Source organism: Chenopodium quinoa, unplaced genomic scaffold, assembly GCF_001683475.1.
Source record: "Chenopodium quinoa cultivar QQ74 unplaced genomic scaffold, ASM168347v1, whole genome shotgun sequence".
Classification (NCBI taxonomy): domain Eukaryota; kingdom Viridiplantae; phylum Streptophyta; class Magnoliopsida; order Caryophyllales; family Amaranthaceae; genus Chenopodium; species Chenopodium quinoa.
This window is the reverse complement of record NW_018743070.1, coordinates 148,244-173,010: the sequence shown is the minus strand read 5'-3', so window position 1 is coordinate 173,010 and position 24,767 is coordinate 148,244. Positions and strand designations below refer to the sequence as shown.

Sequence of the window (24,767 nt, the reverse complement as noted above, 5' to 3'; positions counted from 1 at the left end):
GGATTGATCATGCTTTTCGGGATATAAAGGTATTTCATCAATTTTGAGGTCATTGGGATTGTCTGGTGTCGGGCCATGCTGTAATTGCTATGCGGTTCTCATGGTTGGTTTAAGGGTTGTTTTGTAGCAGTGTTTGGCTTCGCGGGGTTCTCCTTTAATTTTTTGGACCTCCCATGGGGTGGGAAATTTGATTGATTGGTGGTAGGTGGAAGGATTGGCTTTCAATTGGTGAATCTAGGGTCGTCCTAGTATGGAATTATAGGCTGATGGGAAGTCGACGATGTTGAATTTGGTTTGAGTGTTTAGGCCTCCTGCATAGGTTGGAAGGGTTATCTCTCCGAGAGTTGACATGCTTTCTCCACTGAAACCGACCAGAGTTGTCGACCTTCTGATGATGTCTCTATCCTTCAATCCCATGTCTTCCATGGCTCTTCTGAACAAGACATTTACGAAGCTTCCTCCGTCGACTAGCACCCTTCAAAGCAGACAATTCCCGACGACCAAAGAAATTACCAAAGAGTCTTCATGCTCTCTATTGATGTTGTTGACGTCGTCATCATCGAAGGTAATTGACATTGCCTCCAGCTTCTTTTCTAGGGGGTCTCTGATTTCGTTTAGGACATCTGCATTATCTATCGTCGACTTTGCGATCCTCTTTGTTGCAGAATAGGTTAGTCCACAAATATCGGAACCACCAGTGATAACGTTAACTATTACCTTAGGTACAGGGGGTTTTGGAGGTCCGACTGTTGTCGTCGTTTCTGGCTGATGGCGACTTGCGTCATTACTTTTCTTTTTCTCCAACAGATGCTTGAGGTTGCCTCTCTTCAGCTGGAAGGCGACCTCGCTTCGCAGGGCGTAGCAATCTTCCGTCTTATGGCCATGATCGCTATGGAACTCGCACCATTTGCTCATATATTTCTCCCATTCCGGCTTGTTGCTCTTCGACGGCCAGCGCACTTTGCTTCCCAGGGGCTCCAACTTTTTTACTACTGCTACGATATTCACGTCGAAGCCATACTCAGATATTTCGTGGTATTGCGGGGCGTCGAAGATATCTTCGACCTGCACAGCACTAACAGAGCGTGATCTACCTGCTGCCTCGTAAGGCTGATGTCGCCACGATCCTCTTGGATTGCTTGGGGCCTTCCGATCAGACGAAATTCTGGAACTGGGGTAGGAGCTGCGATTGGCGATATCTTCGTCGAAGCGCATTTGAGCCACGGCTTTGGTCCGGACTTCTTCAAATGTTGAGCAAGGATACTTGACCATATCTTTGTACAGGTCCGAATCCGTATGCAATCCGCGGAGGAAGGCTTCAGTGGCAGTCCTATTGTCGACATTCTTGATTGAGACATTCTCCTTGTTGAATTGAGACCAATAAGTTCTGATGGTCTCCTTGGGACCCTGGACGATCTGATACAGATCGCTCGTCTGCTTGTCGAACTGCCTGCTACTTTCAAAACGGGAATAGAATTTGTTAACTAACATAGCAAAACTAGTTATACTACCTGGTTCGAGTTTGCCGAGCCACTTAAGGGCGGGGCTTGTCAGCGTCGCACCAAACGACTTTCACATGCACGCTTCCCAGCACTCGAACAGGATCGAAGCTTGCCACATTCGCTGCTTGTAGTACTCGACATGATGCTCGGGACAGGTCGTTCCGTCGTAGAGCGACGTAAACGTCGAGAGCGACAATCTTCTGGGAATCCGGGCCAGGGACAACTCGTCGCAAAATGGGGTCGCTGCGAATCCATCTGGAGCTTCTCGCTGGACGGGGATTGGCATGCCGGGCATCATCTTCATCATCGACAAGACCCTGGAGTTCTACTTTTCTAAGGCGGCCAACCTCTGGATCAGGATTTCCGTCTGGTCCGGCTGCGGGTTGCCTTGGTCGTCTCCTGAAGTCTGAATGATCCCTTGCCCGGCATTCCTGATTAGGGGTCCAAATTCATTTCTCCGTCACTGGATTCAGTATCAGTGTCATGTGGAGACTCAATGACATCCAGCGACGACATTCTAGGGATCAGGTCTAACTGCCTTGGCCGGCGACGACGATTGCTCTGGGCGGACTCCAATTGCTGGCGGAGAGCAGCTGCATCAGAATCTGACGCTTCTTTGTCCTTGCTGTGAAGCTCGTTGGATTCCCTAGCTGCTTCAAGGTCAGCTTGAATTTTCTCATAAGCGACTTTTAGCTGTTCTGGGGTAATTTCGTCAGCTGACATATTGGAGGTTTTAGCGAGGGATTTTTAGATTTTACCTAGTTGAGCCCCACAGTGGGCGCCAAATTGTTTATGCTAATTTTTGTTAAGTGGGATTGAATATCAAAATCTAGGCTACGGATCAACTAAGCAAAATCAAAAGTAAAGCAAGACTAAAAAGAGAATAAATGACACGAGGAATTAGTGACGCAGAAAACCCAATGAAGGTAAAAACCGCGGGTAGAATGAGGATCTACAAACTTTCACTATGCAAGAAATAATATCAGTTTACAAGATGTGGTAAATTATGTGTATCGTTGGAAAGTAATGCCCTATACTCGTCGTTATCCTGCCCTTTATATAGATGGTTTGCTAGGTTGAACCCTAGCCGTTGTAAGGAGATAAGATTATGCCCATGATTTTTGGATGTTAGTTGCTGAAAATATTCTTCTTCTGTTTTGAACTCCAACGGACTGATTTGGCTGAGGCTGGACTAAGTCCTTGCTTATCCTCTTCCTAAAAAATAGGAAGTTGTTACTTGACTTTGACTTCCGTCAACGCTGACAGTGCGTCGTCAGGGGAGTCTTCGTCATTGACCTTCATTGACTATCGTTGACTAACCCTTGCATATTTTTACCCATAAAAATTTTTATTTGTAGGAAGTTGTAAAACTTCTCTCATATTTTTTATTTTTTATTCTTTTTTCGTTTTTTTGGGAGAAGGTCGGTACCCTCCACTTATGGAAAAAATAACAGTGTTTTTTTTTGCGTTGTTAATAAACACACAGTCACACACAATCAGTCTTAAGCACAAACTAACATACACATTAATAAAGTCAAAGGCATAGAGTGTGAATAAAATATACAAAGAGAGTCATAGTACATATATAGCGTTAAGTGTCATCAATTAAAGTACATAATAAAAACCCTCGGTCTATACTCTCAAGATCTAGAACTAGGGTCAGTCTCATCTTGAGATTGCGAGTAGGGGAACGGCTGACAAAAATACCCCACATCATCCGGGTACGAGGAGTAGTGTCCCTACTAGTCCCCGTAGCCCCAGTAGAAGACATGCTCAAAGCAGGGCCTTTCCAACTGGTAAACTGTGTAGGCTAACCCCAAGATGAAGGGAACATCGGAGGAGGCAGCGTCCTAGACAATGGAACTGAAAATGAGCCCTGGTCCACAGGAGTAATAACTGGCCTAAACTCGGGCTGTGAAGGCTGTGGAGGCTGGAATGCCTAAAAGATGAAAGAGGCTGCCCCTAAGCCTGAAAGTGCTGGAATGTCTGAGAAGGATGAGGCTGCCAGTGAGTCTCCTGGAACGGCTGAGAGGGCTGAGGCTGTCCCTGAGTCTGAGAATGCCGATGAACCCTAGGAGGACGTCTGTGATGACTAGGCTCTCCCTCGTCCGAGCCTCTATGCCTCGAGCGCGAGCGAGACCTCCGCCGCTCCTGAAAGACACAAAATGAGAAGATATCAATAATGAAAGATAGAACAAATGGTAAGATATGAGAAAACAGGGGAATATACCTCAAGAACATCGCCAGAATCACTCCGAGAACTCGCACCACGTCGAAGCTTGATGACACAATGCTTCAGAGCATCGATCACCTTCATAAAGCCCATCATGTCCGAGTGCGTAACCTGAAAATAAGGGAAAAGTCAGTAACAAGTGCGGTCTAAAGGAACGAAAGAGGTATCAAAGAGCTTACCGACTCGGACTCATCAAGCAGAGACTTCTGCGCCTGCCTAAAACCCTCCGGTGCATCAGCAATGTGCTCCTCAACAATACCAATCGGCCCCGAGTAACTGACAGACTGAGACGCGACCTCGACCTTCCCCTTACGACGAGTAGTCGTCTGAAAACATGATCGGATAATCAGGTTATTCGATGGTTTAAACAGAGACTAGCAACAAAACTCTCAAAGAAAATCAAACCTCAGCAAGACGTGGTGGAGGGGCTAAGTAAGGAAGGAGCTCCTCAGAATAGTCATCATCCATGTGCACGAGCTCTCGCCAAGAAAACTGATATCGCTCTCCTCTGCCCACGAGAGACACCAACCTACTCGGATGTAACATCGACTCTGGTAGAGGCAATGGCACTATAAAACGGTCAGTACTATGCTGACAAGCTACACGCTCTCCGAGGTACCAAATGGGTCGTAATGTACCGAAGAACACAGTACGATAGGCAGAAAGCTCCATAGCCTCGGGAAGATTAGTCAAACCAGCCCAAGGACGATACTGAATATCGACAGAGACCTTAAAACCATAAGCAAGTTGTAGTGAATACCGCAATGTAACATCATAACCTTTAAGGATATGGCGTAAAGTTGAGCCTTACCCCAACAGTAGTGGTGCCCCGACGTAGGAACCCCCGTAGACTCGGCACTGACTCCACCCGAGACTCGCCACGGACACGCCAACTAGCACCAATGGGAAAGTCGCGGGCTATTCCCTTGCGCTGTCGAGGAGCCAATCCTGTGAAGTATTCATAGAACCAAAGCTGCAACAAGAGTAATTTATAAGTATATGAGACAATAGGAATTGGAGCAAAACACGAAGAAAGAAAAAAATCATCACCTCCACAACTCTCCAAAGGCCGAAGACAGAAACAGGAGACTGATCACTCAGCTGCCGACTACCATGCTGGAGTGACAAAAGCAGATCAGCATACCCTAAATTGGCCCAGCTAAAGGACCTGATCTCAGCAATCCTTGCCAAAGAGGGCAAGTAGCAGAGAAGCGTGCGAGAACTCCTACCATGAGAAAAAGTCTCGGAAATAAGAATCAGTATGAACACCCGTACTCGCTGCTCAGGAGTCGTGTCATCAATGTCGAAGGCGTGAGCAAGGACGGAAGCTAGCTCTGATCGCCTGCTCCGAAAACCACCCCGGAGTACTGGCTGAGTCCTGATATAAGGAACAATAGGACCCAACAACTCGAATACTTGGCTCGAATCCCAAGTAAGATCAGACATCTGCTCAACGGCCCGAGTGGTGAAGCGCAAGCCGCTAATCATATTGAAATCTAGAGGAGTCACCGTCATCTCCCCCCAAGCAATGTGAAAAATTTTGTTAGTAACCCATAAATACTACAACAACGCTCGAACAACTATCAAACCACAACCTCGAGGGCTGCAAAATCCCACGACCGCAGAATAGAAATCTTCTAAACCAGCAGACTCCCACAAGGCGTTGGTGACAGGATCTCCTGTGATGATCCCGTACAGCCGAGGAATCAAGTCTCCAGCTCATGATCCATGGTGACGAAGCATGCCGTCGACTACGCCGATAATGGGACGGTGAGAAATATGGTTCTCACGACAGAAAACCAACTGGTCTAGGCATGCTATTATGTTCAAACAAAATAAAAATCTACCCCTACCCGTAGAGAGTCGAGGCTTAAACTCTAAGACGTCATCATCCATACCCTCAGGAATCGTGGGAGTGTCCTCTCGAAAGGCCCGACACCGGCCACGAGTAGAAATGTCTCGATCTCGTTGTCTAGGCATGCTATTATGTTCAAACAAAATAAAAATCTAAATACTTGGCATCATTTCCTAAGTTATTTGGTTATTTATTCAAAAACAGCTTAACAGGTATCTCAAGTTGCATTTTCTGTTATACGCTAAATTTTTACCTCAAGGCTAAAAATTAGCAAAATAATAGAATTGTTACTAGTACTTATTTTCTCCATGACAAACTATTACTACAGTTTTCCTAGCCGCATGATACTATGTTCTCCATGACAACATAGTACATACACAAAACAAAGCATGCACAAAAAACAATAGATCGACATATCATGGCATATTTACAAGATCTACAACCAATATATCATCAATACAAGTGCAAAGGAATGACAAAAATAACAAGAACATCATTTCACAAAAGTAGTACCAAAAAAGGGGGGATTTGCTCAATTCTTCACCAAATCACGCAATTTTCGTCTCAAATCGCTCACAAACACACATACATACATATATAAGTAAATTCATGGCAAGAATTTCAACATAAAACCTCAAAATCAAAAAATCCCCAAATTGATTTTTAAGGGTTTTTACATGGAATTACTCATTTGAAGCAAATTCAAGACAAAAGGTAAGAAAACTTACATGAATCCTTGTAAGAAATCGGAAATGAGGAAAACAGTAAAAAATTGGACCGAATTGGGTGAAGAATTGAGCCCCGGAGCTCGAAAAACTGCAGCAACATCACCGCAGCGCGGCAATAGCTGTCGTGACACGGTTACTCTTCCCGTGTCACGGTGTACCCCTGACAGCAGCAGAGACCTTTAAGCGACTGCAGCGGACAGTAGCGACGAGTTCCGTGTCGCGATGAATCTCTGACAGCAGCAACAGCCCCGTTGCGACACGGTAGTACACAGCGTGTAACGATGGGAAGCAACGTGGCGCGGTGGTTTTAAAGCGTCACGGTATTTGTCAAACGCGCAGCGGCTAAAAAAAAAGCAGCAGCAGCAGTAGTAGACCGCCGCGACACGGTAGTGCGGCGCGTGTCACGGTGAAGAGACGACGTGACTCGGGGGACTGAGCAAGGCAAAATGAAAAAAGTAATAAGAGAAGAGAAGGAAAGAAATGAAATTTTGAGAAGAGCAATCAAAATGAAGTGAAATGGCAAAAGGAAGCTCAAATTTAAAGAGTAGAGCATCCCGTTACACATCCCCATTTCCCGTGCCACAGTGACCGTTACCGTGTAACGTTACAAAACTAACGTGGCGCACGACCAGTTCTGCAGCAACAATAATCCCGCGTCACGGGATCTTATACCGTGTGACGGGGCTAGCTGTCGTGTCACGGGAGTTTTCCTTCGTGACACGGTGGTCTCGCGCGTGACCTGCTTGCTCCTTGAAGTTGTCAACGAATATTCCTGGCATTTTGACCAAAATTGAATGATTTTTTGCACAAATTGGACAGTTAGTTTTTCAGTAAAATTACGCGGAAAATTCTAACTGACATTTAAAGGGTATCAAAAGTACTATTTTACCCCTAGCAAGCGTCAAAGTCAATTTGTCGACATTTTAAACACCTGATATGGTCGGATGGTCGACTTAAAGGTGTAAATCATCCGCGGCCCACGTTCGGGGATAATCGAACCATCATACACTTGCAAATTTCAGCGATTACATCAGTTTTCGGTTTTCCTCAAGCTTGAAAAACATTATCGGTGGATTTTTCTTCAAGTACAGAAAACCGCCAAGTCGGCTTTCCTCAAGTGTGGAAAGCGTTATCGGTGGATTTTTCTTCGAGTATAGAAAACCGCCAAGTCGTCTTTCCTCAAGCATGGAAGGCATTATCGGTGGAATTCTTCAAGCATAGAATGAAACCAAATTCATCAGTCGGCTTTCCTCAGGCATGGAAAGTATCATCCGGTAGGTTTCTTCAGGCTTAGAAAGCTACCAAATTCATCAGTCGGCTTTCCTCAAGCATGGAAAGCGTTTCAACGAACGACATCCGGTGGATTCCTTCAAGCATAGGAAGCTGCCAAACTCATTTGTCACCGATACACTGATGACAGATACGTATTCTATCCCTTTACTCTTTTATATGTGGAATTAACATTTTTCTGCAGGTATCGGCGTACACAGAGTGGTTTAGGATCGCAGAACGTCTTAAATCATTCTCCATCCCTATCGGCTACTTTAAATATCGTTTTTAAAACTGACGTTTCTACAAACTCAGTCAAAGTGGGGGCTTCTGTAGACACCTAAAAATGTATCCCCAAAACAAAACCCGATGATGAACAACCTTTCACCGCCACTATTGGTCGGGTTTAGTATTTAATCCCGAGAGTGCTTAAAAAATCGTATTTAATTAAATTCAATTTTTGAATAGTCCATGGATCAGTCTTGATGTTTAGTCAAAGCATAGTTTTTTTTAATTTCAGCCCAAACCCTTTTTTTATTTTATTGTTTTATTATTTATTTTGGCCCAAACCTTTTATTTATTTTATTTACTTATTTTCTTATTTTAGCCCCAATAATAATAAATCAGAAATGGCCCGAAATTATCAATTGGCATTTAAAATGCTGAGCGAAATTAGGGTTAAAAAATGAATTTAGACGGAAAAATGGTCTGGGACTCCCGCGTCACGGCATATGTCCACCGTGTCACGGGAAGTGTCCCGTCTGACGGTGGGATTCCCCGTGACATGGGGCACTTGGTGTGACACGGGGGTTTCCGTGTCCTTTCCGCGTAAACCCTTAACGTGTTTTATCCCCTGTTCACTACATATTTCCCGCATCACACAGCAGTACACCGTGTCACGGGAATGTTCCCCATCTGACGGTGGGATTTCCCGTGTCACGGTACACCTTGCCGTGTCGCGGTATACTTTTTTAGGGTTTTTATCTTTTTAGGGTTCCGTGTGTTCCCTCATCACATTTATTCTATAAATACCCCCTCATTTCTAATGTACGGGGCATGAATTAATTCTTTATTTTTCTCTCTTCTATGCTCTAACCTAAACACTAGCCTACCCTTCTTCTTTCAAAATTCCTTCTTCAAGCACTCCAAGGAGTCCATACTTTAGTCGTAGTTTTGTCCTTAAGCCAAGGCGTGAAAGGTAGAACTGTTTGAGGGTTTGGCCCCAAATAAACTCTACTTAATTTAATTTAATTTAATTATTGTTTTATTATTATTTCCTTGAAGTTACTAACTCGTTTATTATTTTATAGTTTCAAGCAAACATAATCGAAGTAAGAATTATGTTCCTTTTATTTCTATTATTTTTCTAACGATTTTATATTGTTGGAATTATTGTTAAATTGCTTCCAATGTTAATGTTTATTCTATTATATGTTTTTATTGATCACCGTATTGCATGTTTAAAAGGGAATATGTAATTGAAAATCACGCCTAATAAGATAATTTGGACAACCGATTAGGTTCCTTTTAATCTTGTTATTAATTCAAGTGATCATTAATATTTTAGAATTATATGTTGCATTAATATTCAACCAATTTAGCTTAATAACAGTTTGGAGCAAATTGAATGTTTTGTTTGCATGCCTTTGAGATCGCAGGAATCACTTTTCACTATAAGAATCGAGTAGAGGCCAATACGGGCGAATGTGACTCCATGACTCACTTCGTACCATCATCCCCGATCCTCCTTTTGTGGTTCCGGACCATATGGAGTTAGTAATCTCATGGATTATGAATGGGGTGTAACCTTCGCGGGTCAATCGTTGTTGCCTATCATTGTCCCTTATTCGTGGTTGCCTTTTATGATCTGTGAACGGTTTACAAGTTCCTAAAAACTTGTTGGCGGCTCCCTACTTTTCTTTGTCCCTAATCGTAATGTCAATTCCCACTTCCTATGATTGCCGAGCATATTCACACATTCTTTAACGTAGGCGCACTTCGAGCGACGCCTACACCCCTAAACCTGTTTATCTATGTTGGTTGAATATTAATGCACAAATAAATCTATTATTGGCGATCACTTGAATTATAATCATATTAACCCTAAACAAGATTATTAATTATCTTATCAAGCGTGATTACAAGTACCAATTCCCTTTTAACATACATAAAAGGCGTGATCAAGCAATAACAATAAATATAATCAAGCAACATAATAATAATCATGATAATAATCATAATCATAATCATGATCATGATCATGATCATGTTAAAGCATAATATTAATAGCAAGATCCTAGGCATGATACTAGCAAGATTAATAACAAACCATAGCATGTCACTAAACAATAAAAATCAAAGCTTTAGCCCTAACATGATACTAACATGCTTTTAGGAAGAAAATAGGAAGCATCGCATGAATCACAATTGTCATATTTGATATTATAACCTTTTCCCTAAACATGATACTAGGAAGATCAAAACACCCTAACATGACACTAGGAATCATAGCAACCTAGACATGATTTCTATATCAAAATATCAATAAATCACTTACTTGGATGCCTCGTATCTCCTTCTAATAACAAAATACACGCGTTAGTAACTTCAAGGAAATTAATAATTAAAGAATTAAATTAAATAATTGAAATAGAGAAAGTTAAGACTAGATTTGGGACCAAACCCTCAGAAATTAAAACCTTTCACGTCTAGGGCGAATGCAACTTCGAATTTGGCTAGGTGTTTCTAGATCTTATGAATGCGGAATTTTGTATCCAAAAGGCTAGTTTAGAAGAGAGAGAAAGAGAAATCAAGAGATTCTTGATGAGAGTTGGTGATGGAAAACGGAGCTTTTAGGAGGCTATTTATATAGAGAATCAGCCGGATATGATAAAAAAAACGAATCAGAGTTTCGAATAGAATAAAACAACGTGGCGCCAAACGCTGGACATTAGCGACATACGCCAGGCATGGCGCCAGGCGCTAGTCCTGTCGTCAGACGCTGGAAATAAATTTCCACGCGTTTTCTAAATTTGATAAAACTTAGCCGTACGAGAGGGCAAAATCGTATTTTCCTTAAAAACACTTCTTTTATTCTGATTAAAACTCTAAAAGTCAACCAAAATCAATTTATCAATGCTAATTAAATTAGGAATGAAAAGAACCTTATAGAAGAATCTAGAAGACTATAATCAATTTTAATTGCATTAGGAACGATAAATTAATATTAGGCGCTCCTCTAGATCATTGAGCCGCATACAAATATCAAACCGGGCCCAGTTTAGTATTTTGGCCATAACTTCCTCATTATTCATCGGAATTGGGCTTATAATATATCGTTGGAAAGGTCTTTTCAAGCCCTATCCAACTACACTATTATTGGACCCTTGTCATGGACCAAACTAAACTGGAATGCACGTTTTTCATAAATAGGGTAAGAAAAGAAATTTTTTCAAAAACAGAAAGAATAGATATTTTAATAAAAACATCCTCATCACTAGACTTTTCACACTTTCGCTTTGTTCGATAATCAAATGAAGTGAAAGGTATTCATCACTGGGTTTGGTTTTGGGGAGACACATTTGGGTGTCTACACTTGGCAAGCATCATCAAACATAAACTCTTTATCTTGTTGCAAGAGGGATGTGAGAGGTTTAGCCATCAATGAAAAATCTTTAATGAAACGCCGATAAAACCCGGTATGGCCAAGAAAAGATCTCACTTCCCTTACATTGGTGGGGGGAGGAAGTTTCTCAATGGCCTCTACCTTGGCTTTATCCACCTCAATGCTAGCATGGGAGATCTTGTGCCCAAGAACAATTTCGCTTTCTACCATAAAATGGCATTTCTCCCAATTCAACACAAGTTTTGCTCTCTCACATCTTTCTAGGCAATGAGATAAATTGGATAGACAATCTTCATAGGTGGCTCCTCCAACGGAGAAGTCATCCATTAAGACTTTTATCTCATCTTCAATCATGTCACTGAAGATTGACATCATGCAACGTTGAAATGTTGCGGGGGCGTTACAAAGTCCAAAAGGCATTCTAGGATACGCATAAGTACCGTAGGGACATGTGAAAGTCGTCTTCTCTTGATCCTTAGGGTCAATCGGGATTTGGAAAAATCCCGAGTAACCGTCAAGGAAACAATAGAAAGAATGCTTTGTAAGCCTCTCCAACATTTGATCGATGAACGGTAATGGAAAATGATCTTTGCATGTACTTATGTTGTGTTGGAGATAGTCAATACACATACGCCAACCGATTACAAGCCTAGTAGGAACTAATTGATCATTATCATTTTTTACTACCGTCATGCCACCCTTATTAGGCACAACTTGTACGGGAGATACCTAATCACTATGAGCAATTGGGTAGATAATTCCCGCATCAAGGAGCTTAGCCACTTCCTTCCACACAACCTCTTGCATGGAAGGGTTAAGCTTCCTTTTCCTTTTTCTAACAAGTCTAGCATCTCCCTCTAGATCGATTTTGTGCATGCATAAGGATGGACTTATACCTTTGATGTCATAAATGGTATATCCCAAAGCATTCTTGTGTTTTCTCAATGCATTGATCAAGAGGGAGGTTTGCTCCTCTATTAAATTAGAATTGATAATCACGGGGAAAGACTCATTGAAGTCCAGATATACATACCTCAAGCCCAAAGGTAGAGGTTTCAAGTCTACCTTTGGTTCTCCCTTACCATTGAAGCTCTCTTCTCTTTCTTCAACTTGAAAGAGGTCATGAGTGAAAGGGGTCTCTTCCTCCATGCTTTCATCCTTGCACTCCTTTTTGCTTTCCTCAATCAAATCCTCATAAAATTGCATGTCCTTCTTGTGAGCACCTATCTTGAATTCATTTAATAATACACTTTCAAGAGGATCATTAGTATCATGCAAATGGGAGCGAGAAAATTCATTAAGCACTGTATCAAGAACATCAACTCTAAAACATTCACCACTTGAAGAAGGTTTTTGCATGACACTATTCAAATCAAATTCAATTGAATCTTTATCAATTTTTTGGGTCATCTTACCCTCCTTCACATCGATGATTACTCTAGAAGTAGCTAGAAATGGTCTACCCAAAATTATAGGAATCCTCTCATCCTCATCCATCTCTAGCACATAAAAGTCCACGGGAAATGTGAATTTTCCAACCCTAAGGGGAATGTCCTCAATTTTACCCATGGGAAACTTGGTAGAATGGTCCGCTAGTTGGAGAGTAACATTTGTGGGTGAAAGAGTTCCTACACTAAGCTTTTGGTAGACATAATAGGGCATGAGACTCACGCTTGCTCCTAAATCACACAATGATTTATCAAACTCGACACCATTAATGGAACAAGGAATAGAGAAGCTACCCGGATCTTTCAACTTGGTAGGAAGCTTGTTGGAAAGAATGGCACTACAATTGGCGGTTAAGCTCACCGTTTCACACTCCCTTCTCCCACTCAAAAGGTCTTTAAAGAATTTGGAATAGTGGGGCATTTGTTTCATAGCATCAACAAAAGGAAGAGAAACATGCAAATTCTTTATCACATCCAAAAACTTCCTAAATTGGGCATCAAGCTTAGCTCTCACAAATCGTTGTGGAAAGGGTAGCTTTTCCTCTCTAGGTTGGCGATTTAGGGGCAAGGGGGTAACTTCCTTCTCCTTTGGCACCTCGATATCCTTCCCACTCCTAGTTGTCATGGCAAACAAAGGTTTTGGGCTGACTAGTTGACTTGGAATGGTGGAAGAAGAAGAAGGAGGGGATGAATTAGAAGAAATTTGAGCTATTTGAGTTTCAAGCATTTTCATATGAGCATTGGTTCTTTTTATTCCTCTTCATGCCTCATTTGATCCTCTTCACGCAATTTCAATAAGGCATCTAGTTTAGCCATCACAGGATCATTTGGAGGAGCTTCAAGTTGAAGAGGTTGTTGAGGTGGGGGAAGTTGGGGTTGATTGAAACCCGGAGGCCTATTAGTTTGGGCATAGTTAGAGACATATTGACCTCTATTGCCTCCGGTGCCTTGGTTAGGAACATTGCTTTGTTGATTGTTTCCCATGTTACTTTGATCACCAAAATTTTGATTTTGATGGTCATAGTATCGGGAGTTAGGTTTTGATTACCATACCATATTTGGTTAGAGTAGCCTCTTCCATTGAAATAAGAAGAGCCTCCCCCACCATGATATTGGTTATCATAACCACCACCACTTTGGTTCCAACCAAGGTTTCCACTTTGATTCCAATTCCCCATTTGATTGGAGTTTGGCCTCATGTTCCCCATATTCCCCATTTAAGGAGCAAAATTCATAGCATTAACATCTTCCACATTATCATCATATTCTTGGGGAGGGGATTGAACTTCACAAGAATATACACATTGAGAGGTATCATGATAATAGGTTCCACAATTAGCACAAAAAACACATCCATGAGGCTTTGAATTGTAAGAAGAAGAAGAATGGGCATTCATACCATTCCTCCCTTGGTTGGAGGGGAGGTGTTCCTTTAATTATTGGATCTTTCTTTCATTAGCTCATCCATTTTCTTGGTCATCTTGGATATTTGGGTAGAGAGGTTGTTGATTTTGTTAGCTTACTCTAAAGCATAAACACCCTTGCTAGATGTAGCATCCCTATCTCCTTCATAACATTCTTCATAATGCGTTGCGGCCTCCTCTATGATTTGTTCCACCTCATCTTCTCCTTTGTTCATGATTGGGCCATCAGCTCCGGCGTCTAAGCTTGTTCTTCCCTGAGGTGAGAGACCACCATAGAAAGTGTGAATGAGTTGATACTTATGTATTCCATGTGTTTAGGCAAATCTCAGATAGGACATCTAAGAATTTGCTAGGTTTTGAGGGGTAATAACAATCATTCCACCAATAATGTATAAAGCAATTTAGAACAATAACAAGATAATAAATGACCAATAAGTATGCAATATGTGTTCAATAAGATTAAAGAGACAAGTTTAGAGATACAATACTGAGTAAGGATAGGCCTCCTTGTTCAGCAGGGACACAGATCCGTAGATAAAAGTAGAATAATTAGCTTATATTGAAATGTGAGTGAGTGTACATAAGTGTTATAATGTCTGACTTTTCTTATTTATACCTAGGAACTCCTAGGGTCACATAGATATCAAAATATATTCAAAGTATAGGAGATCTTCTTAATTTATTCTATTCCCTGTTGTTCTGTAGGTGTATTTTTGGCAAGTATCCTCTTGATTGATATTCTTGATCTTGCTTTCCTTGCTTGTTTCAATCAAGCCGCTTTGTATGATTTGTTGTGCCTCTTGATCATGGAGTGGTGCCCTAAATATACTGGGTCGTATATTAATACGGGCCCAACTATTGCTTCTAATTTTTATTTCAAGTATTGAAGGTGAAAATTACCTAAAGAAGCCATTGAAGGATTTTCCAATTTTAGAAGTTATTTCAACGGTTAACAAAAATAAGGGACGTGGTGGCAGTTTTAAGGAAATTCCCTCGGTAATCGTGAAGGGCGGTTTATTTCTCTTGCCAATATTTATTGGGTGTGCAGGCTTACGTCTAATCACTTTACTCTTTGCCCCAATTTCGAATTTCCTCAGGTATTTTCTCTCTCTTCTCTGTTCTTCTCTGTGTCTTTTTACTTCTTTGTTTCTCTTCCGTTTTTGTAATGGGCGACAATGTGAGAGTAGTGTTTGCTAGGGTTAATGATGGTGTGAAGAAGTCGAATTTGGTTGTGTAGAATGTCTTCCCTGCTAAGGATATTTACCCTTCTACTGTAACGAAAGAGGAAATTCAGAACATCGCCGCTATTGCGCGGTTTCCTGATGGAGTAGTGGTGAAAATCCCATCTTCTAGGGAGAGGGCTGATTGGACTGCCCCTGGTTCAGTGTGCTTCTTTGAGTATCCCTTTGTGATTGGGCATACTTTCCCCTTCTCTCCCCTTGTTCACCAATTTCTGTCTAGGGTTAAGGTTTCACCTTGTTAGTTATTGCCCCAAACTTGGAGGGTTTTGAGAATTCTTGATTTGCTGAGTGCGAAATTGGGTATAGAACTTGATGTGAGGGATTTATGTTATCCTTACACCATTAGGACTAGTGGTAAGGGTCGGGTTGGTCTTCCTTTGAAGGATGGTGTTGGCCCTTTGGTGACTGACTTGGAGAAAGCGTTTGCCAAGTGGTGGTATCACAGGTTTTTCTTTGTGAGGATTGATTCGTTGGGTGATGATTGTGATTTTTTTATTGACACTGTTGAGGCTGAAGGTATTCTATTTTCTTGTTTTTTTGTGTTTTGTTTTCCTTCTTTGTTGATTTGGGCTTATTTGCTTAATGGTTGCAGTGAGTAAGTTGAAGCAGCACTCTCAGTCTCCATCTCTAATTAATAAGTTGTACGAGTAAAGTGTGGACGAGAGGTCTTTCACCAAATTGGCACAGCCTGAAGTAGTTATCCAGATCAAGTCTCTGGACGATTTTGATTCTGAACAAAAGGTTGCCCCTGCTATGTCTCAAGGTTTGTTTTCCTTTTTTGATGTGTTGTGATGTCGTTGTTGTGCTAATCCTTGTAGATGTGCTTGTGGTAATGTCGTTGTGTTCCTTGTGCTGTTGTTATGGATTCAATTGGTTTTTTGTTTGTTTGTCCTTTTTGAGTCAGTTACGTACCTTGTTGAGTTTGTTGTCCCTGTCCTTCTTTTACTTCTCATAGCTGTTGTATTCCTTATTGTATTCCTTTTTGAATCTGTCATGTTCCTTGTAGATACTTCAAGATCACTAAGGTCTCATGACCTCCTTAGCTCGTCCTCTCTCTTAGGTCGCCTTAAATCTCGTTCTTCTCCTCAAACTTCTAAGAACGTCCCCATCAAGATGGTTGTTACAAAGAGTGGTCCTCCTCCACCTCCACCTCGTACTAACCTCAAGAGGAAGCTAGAGATGCCTATTGATGTGGAGGCTACTGATTTCTCTTTTGAATCTTTGGCTCCTCATGTGGATACCTTGCTCTTTCCATCTTTCAAGGATCATCAGTCCTCGCAGACTTTTGCTAACCTTTCTCAAGAGGCTGTTGTGCAGTCTTTCTAGGTATGGTATACTCCCAAAATTTTTTTGATAAAATGATATTACCAGATTATACTGTTCTTAACTAATGGTATGTTTTTGTAACGCCTTCAATCTTGCCTAGGTGTATTGGGCAAGGTATCGGAGTTCACTCGGGTGTATGATGCTATGAAGAAGGAGCGTGACGCCCTTTCTGACAAATACAAGGCTGCTACTGATGCTTTGAAAGCTAAACGGGCTAGGCATAAGGAGTGCATTGCTGAACGAGATGGACTGAACAACACCTTGATGGAGGCTGGGAACGAGGCTATTAATGCTGCAAATTATTACTTTGGGAAGGCACGTCTTGAGATGATGGAGGAGTATCAGCAAGGAAAGTGTGAGGCTTGGGATTATGATGCTGATAAGGCTGCCTTTGAGAAAGCGTTTCCTGAGGGGACTGCTGCTCCTGGCTCGTTGCTGTTGAGCTTTGCTGATGAAGAGGTGAACTCTCCTCATAACAATGAGGTTAAGGATGTCCCTAAAAACATGAAGCCTGTTGCTGGAGAGATGGTCCCTGCTGATAACATGGGGGAGAATTAGTTTCAATGGTGCTGCGTCACCTTTTCTGCTCTGAACAATATTTACATTTCTTTGAAGAATGTTTGTTTTTATTTCCCTAGTATTGTTTTGGACATTTTATTTTGTTTTTGTGCTGCCTTGTTGCAGCTGGATGATTTTCTCATTTTGTTGCCATTTGCAACTAAGTAATACTACTTCTTGTGCTATGTTATGCTTGTGTTTCTTACGGTATCACAATTGTATTACAATTGTATTACAGTTGTAGTATGGATGTAATATTGCTTACATGTGTTTGCTGCTAGTGTCTTTCTGCTTTGTGGGGATAATTGATTTGCTCCTTGTAGGGATAAATGGTCGTTGTCTTTTATGCCTTGTTGTACTTTGTATGGCAGCGTAGCTGTTGTCCTTGCAAAACAGAATTGGGTGAGGGGTGGCCGTGGGTTTCCCTAATGGCCCTTCGATGCCAAAGTCAGTACTTGTAGTGAATATAAATTGAATTGACAAAGTTTAAGTGAAGAGGAGTACTTTCCGTGCTTTTTCTGGATGTTGGAGATTTTTGTTTTTTTTTTTTTTCTGTTTTTCTTCTTTTTTTTTTGGGTTTTTGCTTGTTTTCCTGTTTTTTTTTTTGTGTTTTTTTTTTGTTAAAACGAAAGTGTAATGATAACTACGTACCTTTGCTCTTCAGAAATGATAGAGCTTTAAGTGTGCAGCGTAGCTTCTTTGTACTTCTTTCCCTTCTGCGCTCGATCTTGAGTCTATAGGCTCCATTGCCTACTACCTTAATGATTTCGTAGGGTCCTTCCCAGTTGGATGCTAGCTTTCCTGCGTTTACTTCTCTGGTATTTTCGTACACCTTTCTGAATACCCAATCTCCTAATTTGAAAACTTTCGCTCTGACATTCTTGTTGAAGGACCTTGCTACTTCTTGATGGTAGGTTGCCATTCTCATTTTTACGTCTTCCCTTAGTTCCTCCACCGTGTCTAGGTTGTGCATTAGTTCAGATTGGTTCCTTTCTTCTGTCATCAACCCGTACCTTGCTGTGAGGACTTCTACTTCTGTTAGGATTACTGCTTCGCATCCGTACACCAATGAGATGGGGGTATGACCTGTGGCCCCTTTTGGAGTTGTTCTGTCTGCCTATAGTATGTTGGGTAGCTCATATGCCCATTTCCCTTTTGCTCCTTCTAGCCTTTTCTTCATGTTGCCTATTAGGACCTTGTTGCTTGACTTTGCCTGTCCGTTTTCTTGTGAGTATCTTGGTGTAGACGTGATGAGGGAAATGTTCCATTCCTTACAGAACTTTGTGGTCTTGTTGCTGATGAACTAGGACCCGTTGTCTGTAATTAATGATCTCTGCTGGTACTCCAAATCTGCTTAGGATGTTCCGTTTGATAAATGAGATGACATGCTTATCCTTGATTTCCTTGTACGCTTCTACTTCGATCCATTTTGAGAAGTAGTCTATCATTGCTAAGAAGTATACTCTCTGCCCTAATGACAGAGGTAATTTTACTATGTCCATTCCCCACTTCATGAATGGCCAGGATGTCAATGTTGGGTGTAACTCTTCAGATGGTTTGTGTGTCAAAGGTGCGTGTTTTTGGCATGCTAAGCATTTCTTGGTAAATTTTGCGTCGTCTTTTCTCATGTGGGCCAGTAGTATCCCATTCTGAGTGCTCTGTTGGCTAGGTTTCTCTCTCCTAAATGATTTCCGCATTCACCACTGTGTAGGGACTGTAGGACTTGTTGCGCTTCTTCTTTTTCTAAGCATCGTAAGAAGGGACCTGCTACGGACTTCTTGAAGAGTACGTTGCTGATTAGGCAATACTTTGAGGATTTTAAAGCAAGTGCTTGAGCTGCCACTTTCCCTGCTGGTACTGTTTTATCTAAGAGGTATTCTTTCAGCGGTTTTGTCCAGCTACTTTCTTCCTTCCCTGTAGAGTCTGATTGAACTTTGTAAACGTTCATAGTTGATTCTTTCTCTATGGCTAGAGAGAGTACGTGTACTAGGGGGATGGCTCCAAATTCTTCAGGATTAATATTTAACCCCAAGTTTACCAGGGCGTCTGCTTCAGTGTTTAAGTTTCTGGGTACCTAGTCTATCTTGAATTCTTTAAATTCCTTAATGAGCTTTCTTGTGACTTTTTGGTAGGCTATCATCCTGGCATCCTTTGGTGCGTATTCCCCATTGATTTGATTTACCATAAGTAAGGAATCTGAGATTACCTCTAGATGTTGTATCTTCATATCTCTTGCGACGGTTAGCCCTGTGATTAGTGCTTCATACTCGGCTTCATTGTTGGTGGCCTTGAAGTTACACCTTACTGCTTGTGCTATTTTGTCTCCTTGTGGTGATGTCAATACCACTCCTAGGCCTACACCGCGTATGTTTGCTGCGCCATCTGTATGGAGTGTCCACTTCTGTGTAGCCTTTGGTTCCTGTAAGGACAATACCTCTTTCTGTGCTTCTTCTTCAAGGGCTAGGCTGAAGTCTGCTACAAAATCTGCCAGAGCTTGTGACTTGATTGCGGTTCTAGGCTCGTATCGTACCTGCTCAGATGTAGGGCCCATTTCTCCATCCTTCCCAATATTTCTGGCTTTCTCTTGATGGCTTTGATGGGGTAGTTGGTTCATACTTATATAGAATGGCTTTCAAAGTAAGGGCGTAGCTTTATTTAGGCAGTAACTAAAGCTAAAATGATTTTCTCTAGGGAAATGTACCTCGTTTCCGCACTGAGTAAGGTTTTGCTTACGTAGTAGATTGGAAATTGCTCTTTGTCTTCTTCTCTGGTAAGGACTGCACTGATCGTCCCTTCAGATACCGCGAGGTACAATTGGAGTGGCTCCCCTTCTTAAGGTTTAGAGAGTATCAACGGGTTGGCTAAGTATTCCTTTAGCTTCTGAAATTCTTCGTCATGCTCTTGTTCCCATTTGAATTCCTTATTCTTCTTCGGGACTTCGTTGAAGGATTTGTTCTTGTCTGAAGATTTTGAGATGAACTTGTTCAGTGCTGCAACTTTCCGTGTTAAGCTTTGTACATCCTTCTTTGACTTCGGTCGTTCCAGGTCCAGGATGGCTTTGACTTCGGTCATTCCTCTTTGCGTTACCATGTATCCTAGGAACTTTCCTGACTGTATTCCGAATGTGCACTTTGTAGGATTTAGCTTCATGCCGTACTGCTTCAGGATTACGAAGGCTTCTCTAAGGTCTCTGACATGATCAGCTGCCTTTTTGGATTTAACTACCATGTTGCCTATGTAGACCTCCATTGTGTTCCCTATTTGTTCCCCAAACATCTTGTTCACCAACCGTTGGTATGTCGCTCCTGCGTCCTTTAATCCAAAAGGCATTACCTTGTAGCAATAGATCCTTGACTAGTGATGAAAGCGGTTTTTTCCTGGTCATCTTTGTGCATGAGGATTTGATTATACCCACTGTATGCGTCCATGAAGGATAGCAACTCGTACCCTGCTGTTGCGTCTACCATGGCATCAATGTGAGGTAATGGGAACGGATCTTTTGGACAGGCCTTGTTGATATATGTGAAGTCAATACAGATTCGCCATTTTTCGTTCTTCTTTCTGACTACCACCACGTTAGCAAGCCACTCTGGGTATTTTACCTCTCTAATCTTTCCTGTCTTCAACAGGTTTTGGATTTCCTCGTTAATAATCTTGTTCCTTTCTGGCGTAAATTTTCTTCTCTTCGGCTTTACTGGCGTATGCATTGGGTCTACGTTCAGTTTGTGAGTTATCACATCTGGGGGAATGCCCTTCATGTCTTTGTGAGTTCAAGCGAACGCATCTTTCTCTTCCTCTGAGAATTCATAAATTTGCTGACAAAGATCTGAATTCAATTCTGATCCTATTCTGACCTTCTGAACTGGGTGGTTAGGGTTCAGCTGGACTTCTGTGGCTTCTTGTTCTTCTGCTATGCTCAACTTCTTTTGGCCCAGCTGACCCTCTGATTGTTATGCTGAACTCTTCTCTGTAGATTGCTTTTAGTGCGATCTTGTAGCATTCCTTGTCTTCCTTAGGGTCTCCTCTGATTTCTTGAATACCCCATCTGGTAGGGAATTTAATGACTTGATGGTACGTGGAGGGGATGGCCTTCATCTCATGTATCCATGGTCTTCCTAGAATCATATTGTATGATGACAAAGTGTCAATCACCAGGCACTTGACTTGTAAGTTGACTCCTTTTGCATAGGTGGTTAATGTGATCTCTCCACTTGTTTACTTGGTTTCCCCACTTAATCCTACCAGCATTGTTGACTTGTTGATGATGTTCTTCTCGTCGATGTTCATATGTTTCAAGGTATCAAGCATGATGATGTTTGCAGAGCTTCCATTGTCAACAAGGATTCGCTTTCCAACTGGGAGTGAAATCACTAGACCGTCATGATGGCCTTCTACTACATCGCTTTCTTCAAACATGATGGGGATATCCATTTTTTACCTTTCCCTCCTATCAGGCTGATCTTTATTGCTTTCCTTTGCATGCCTCTTCGCTGCTGAGTATGTTTGGTCGCATACTTCTGACCCTCCTGATATGAAACAGATAGTTTTGACCATTAGAGGAGGAGGGTGGGGGCCTCCTTTCTTGGATTCTATTTCCTCTCCTAGAGCTTTGGATCTGTCTGATAGAAGTTCTTTGAGATACCCTTTCTTCAATAGGTAAGCAACCTCCTTCACGAGCGCAACGCACTCATCAGTTGTATGACCAATATCTGAATGGAAATCACACAATCTTGACGGATCCTTCTTCTCTCCAGGTCTATCACTCTTTATGGGCCACTATACGGTGTCTCCCATCTTATTCAAAGTTCTAATTACTCCTGCAGGGTTAACATTGAAATAATATTCATGCAATTTAGGTGGGAGTTCAAGATCCTCCCTCCAATCTGAGAATTCTTCCTCGACAGCATTGATTGATCCTTCATCAAAGCGAGAACGCTGATACGGCTTGAATCGATGGTCTCTTCTGGGAAAGTTGTTGCTCCTTATTGACTGGCGATCTGGATCTAGGGTCTTTCTTGCATAGACATCTTCTTCAAATCTGACTTGAGCCATTGCTTTGGCTTGCACATCCTCGAAGGTCGTACAGGGATATTTGGTCAACTCTTTGTAGCGCTCACTATGGTCTAGCAGCCCTCTTTTGAATGCTTCGATTGTTGCAGGGGCATCACATTTGTGTATCCCAATCTTCTCTCTGTTGAACCTGTTAAGATAGTCCCTTAAGGATTCACCATATCTTTGCACAACACGGTACAGATCTGAGGACTGCTTCTCAATTTTTCTGCTACTAGCAAATTGGATCTTGAATAGATTCACCATTCTTGCAAAAGATCGAATTGTCCCATTATCTAAATTAATGAACCAAGTTAGGGCTGGACCTGATAATGTGGCTCCGAAGCCTTTGCACATGATGAATTCTCTGATGTCTCTGGGGATTGAGCTTGTCATCATCTTCTGCTTGTAGAGGGATACGCGCTCATCATGATCTGTTGTTCCGTCATACATTGCCATGTTGGGTGTGCTGAACCTCTTTGGCACTTCTACCATGGCGATCTCTTCTGAAAATGGAAATTTTATATAACCATCCGCTGTTTCATCCTCCATAGGCTTTGGCACTCCGGGGATTTTGGCGATCTTGGCCTCCAATGCTTTGAGGTATTCCTTAACCACCTTCTCTATTTTTCATTCTTCGGTTCCTTCTTGCCTGTTCTTGTTGAGGGTTCCTGCATCCAGAAAATCTAGGTCCAGGGGCGTTTCCCTGCTGTTAGATCCTTTTTCCCCGTTAGGGGAGTGAAAGGTTCCGGACATATCAAGCTGCATGGCTATGCTTTCGGTACTCTTTCTGGTGTTAATGGTTTTGGATGCAACTGATTGTATTTGGATGCGGAGGGCTTCATTTTGTTTGGTGAGTTTGGTGAGTTTGGATTCAGTTTGAACCTTTTCGGCCAAAAGTGTTTCGATTTGGCTTTTCTACTGGTCTAAGGTTTGACGGAATGCGTTCATTACTTCATTGATTTCGACAATGGTAAAGGGTACTGGCTGTCCAGTCATGGTGTTTGTCTTGGTTTTTGGCGAATTGGTAGGTTAATTGATTATCAGCCCCACGGTGGGCGCCAAATTGTTTAGACAAATCTCAGCTAGGATATCTAAGAATTTGCTAGGTTTTGAGGGGTAATAACAATCATTCCACCAATAATGTATTAAGCAATTTAGAACAATAACAAGACAATAAATAACCAATAAATAAGCAATAAGTGTTCAATAAGATCAAAGAGACAAGTTTAGAGATACAATACTGAGTAAGGATAGGCCTCCTTGTTCAGCAGGGACACAGATCCGTAGATAAAAGTAGAATAATTAGCTTATATTGAAATGTGAATGAGTGTAAATGAGTGTTATAATGTCTGACTTTTCTTATTTAAACCTAGGAACTCCTAGGGTTACATAGATATCGAAATATATTCAAAGTATAGGAGATCTTCTTAATTTATTCTATTCCCTATTCTGTAGGTGTATTTTTGGCAAGTATCCTCTTAATTGATATTCTTGATCTTGCTTTCCTTGCTTGTTTCAATCAAGTTTCTTTGTCTGATTTGTTGTGCCTCTTGATCATGGAGTGGTGCCCTAAATATACTGGGTCGTATATTAATACGGGCCCAACAGCATGATGTGGACATTGGCGTTGGAGTTCTTTGTATCGTTCCCAAGCCGCACTTAGGGACTCACCACTCTTTTGGCGGAAGCCTTGAATCAAAGATCGAGCTTTGGAAGCTTTTCTATGATTATATAACCTTCTCAAGAATGTCGTGGTAACTTGGTCCCAAGTTGAAAGAGAGTTTGGGGGCACCTCCTTCTCTAGCCATTATAAACCTTTCCCAATTAAAGAGAATGGGAACATCTTGAGTCGAATGTATTCTTGAGTCACCCCATTGGCTTTTATTGTGTCACAATACTTCTTGGATTCTTTTAGATGTTCATGAGGGCTCTCATACTTCCCACCCGAAAATTGTTTCTGCTCTATCAAGGCAATCAAATTAGGCTTGATTTCAAAATTATTGGCTTGAGTAGTTGGAGTTGGGATTCCACTTTGTGCTCTAAAGGCTTCGGGAGCCCCAAGGCGACTCAAAGGCATATTCTCTCCCAAATTTGGGGGCTTCAAACTCTCAAAGTCAAAGGTAGAAAAAGGATTGATTTCCGAACTTGGTGAAGAACTAGGACTACCTACGTCTTCACTTGAGGGTGAAGAAGGCAGAGTATCTTCTTCTTTGTTCTCTCCCTCTCTTGTAGGGGTATGGGAGTTTCTACTTCTTGCTCTTGCTTCTCTTCTTAGCAATGACAATGACCTCTCGAGCTCGGGATCGATGGGGACCAAAGATCTTGAACGATTTCGACCTCCGATCATACAACAAAACTAAGAAGAAAGTGAGCACTGACAAGCAACAAAAGTAACCAAAACTAGTAAATAAAAGGTGAGATAGTCTCAATAAAGCAATGAAATAACAATGGAAACCATCTCCCCGGCAACGGCGCCAATTTGATAAGGGAATAAACGCGTCATCAA

The 24,767-nt window shown here is 41.7% G+C and overlaps 3 protein-coding genes across 3 annotated transcripts; all 3 read right to left on the bottom strand.

Moving 5' to 3' along the window:
- Nucleotides 1–477: 477 nt before the first annotated feature.
- Nucleotides 478–1,491, bottom strand: LOC110731430. Its single transcript, XM_021911291.1, has one exon. The coding sequence runs from the start codon at nt 1,489–1,491 to the stop codon at nt 478–480; it is 1,014 nt and encodes a 337-aa protein (XP_021766983.1).
- Nucleotides 1,492–21,079: 19,588 nt separating this feature from the next.
- LOC110731428 lies at nt 21,080–21,640 on the bottom strand. Its single transcript, XM_021911290.1, has 2 exons — nt 21,442–21,640; nt 21,080–21,324 (listed from the first exon to the last, which is right to left on the bottom strand). Exons 1-2 carry the CDS (start codon nt 21,638–21,640, stop codon nt 21,080–21,082), a joined length of 444 nt encoding a protein of 147 aa, XP_021766982.1.
- A 3-nt stretch (nt 21,641–21,643) lies between these two features.
- On the bottom strand, nt 21,644–22,810 carry LOC110731427. Its single transcript, XM_021911289.1, has 2 exons — nt 21,992–22,810; nt 21,644–21,877 (listed from the first exon to the last, which is right to left on the bottom strand). Exons 1-2 carry the CDS (start codon nt 22,808–22,810, stop codon nt 21,644–21,646), a joined length of 1,053 nt encoding a protein of 350 aa, XP_021766981.1.
- Nucleotides 22,811–24,767: the final 1,957 nt, after the last annotated feature.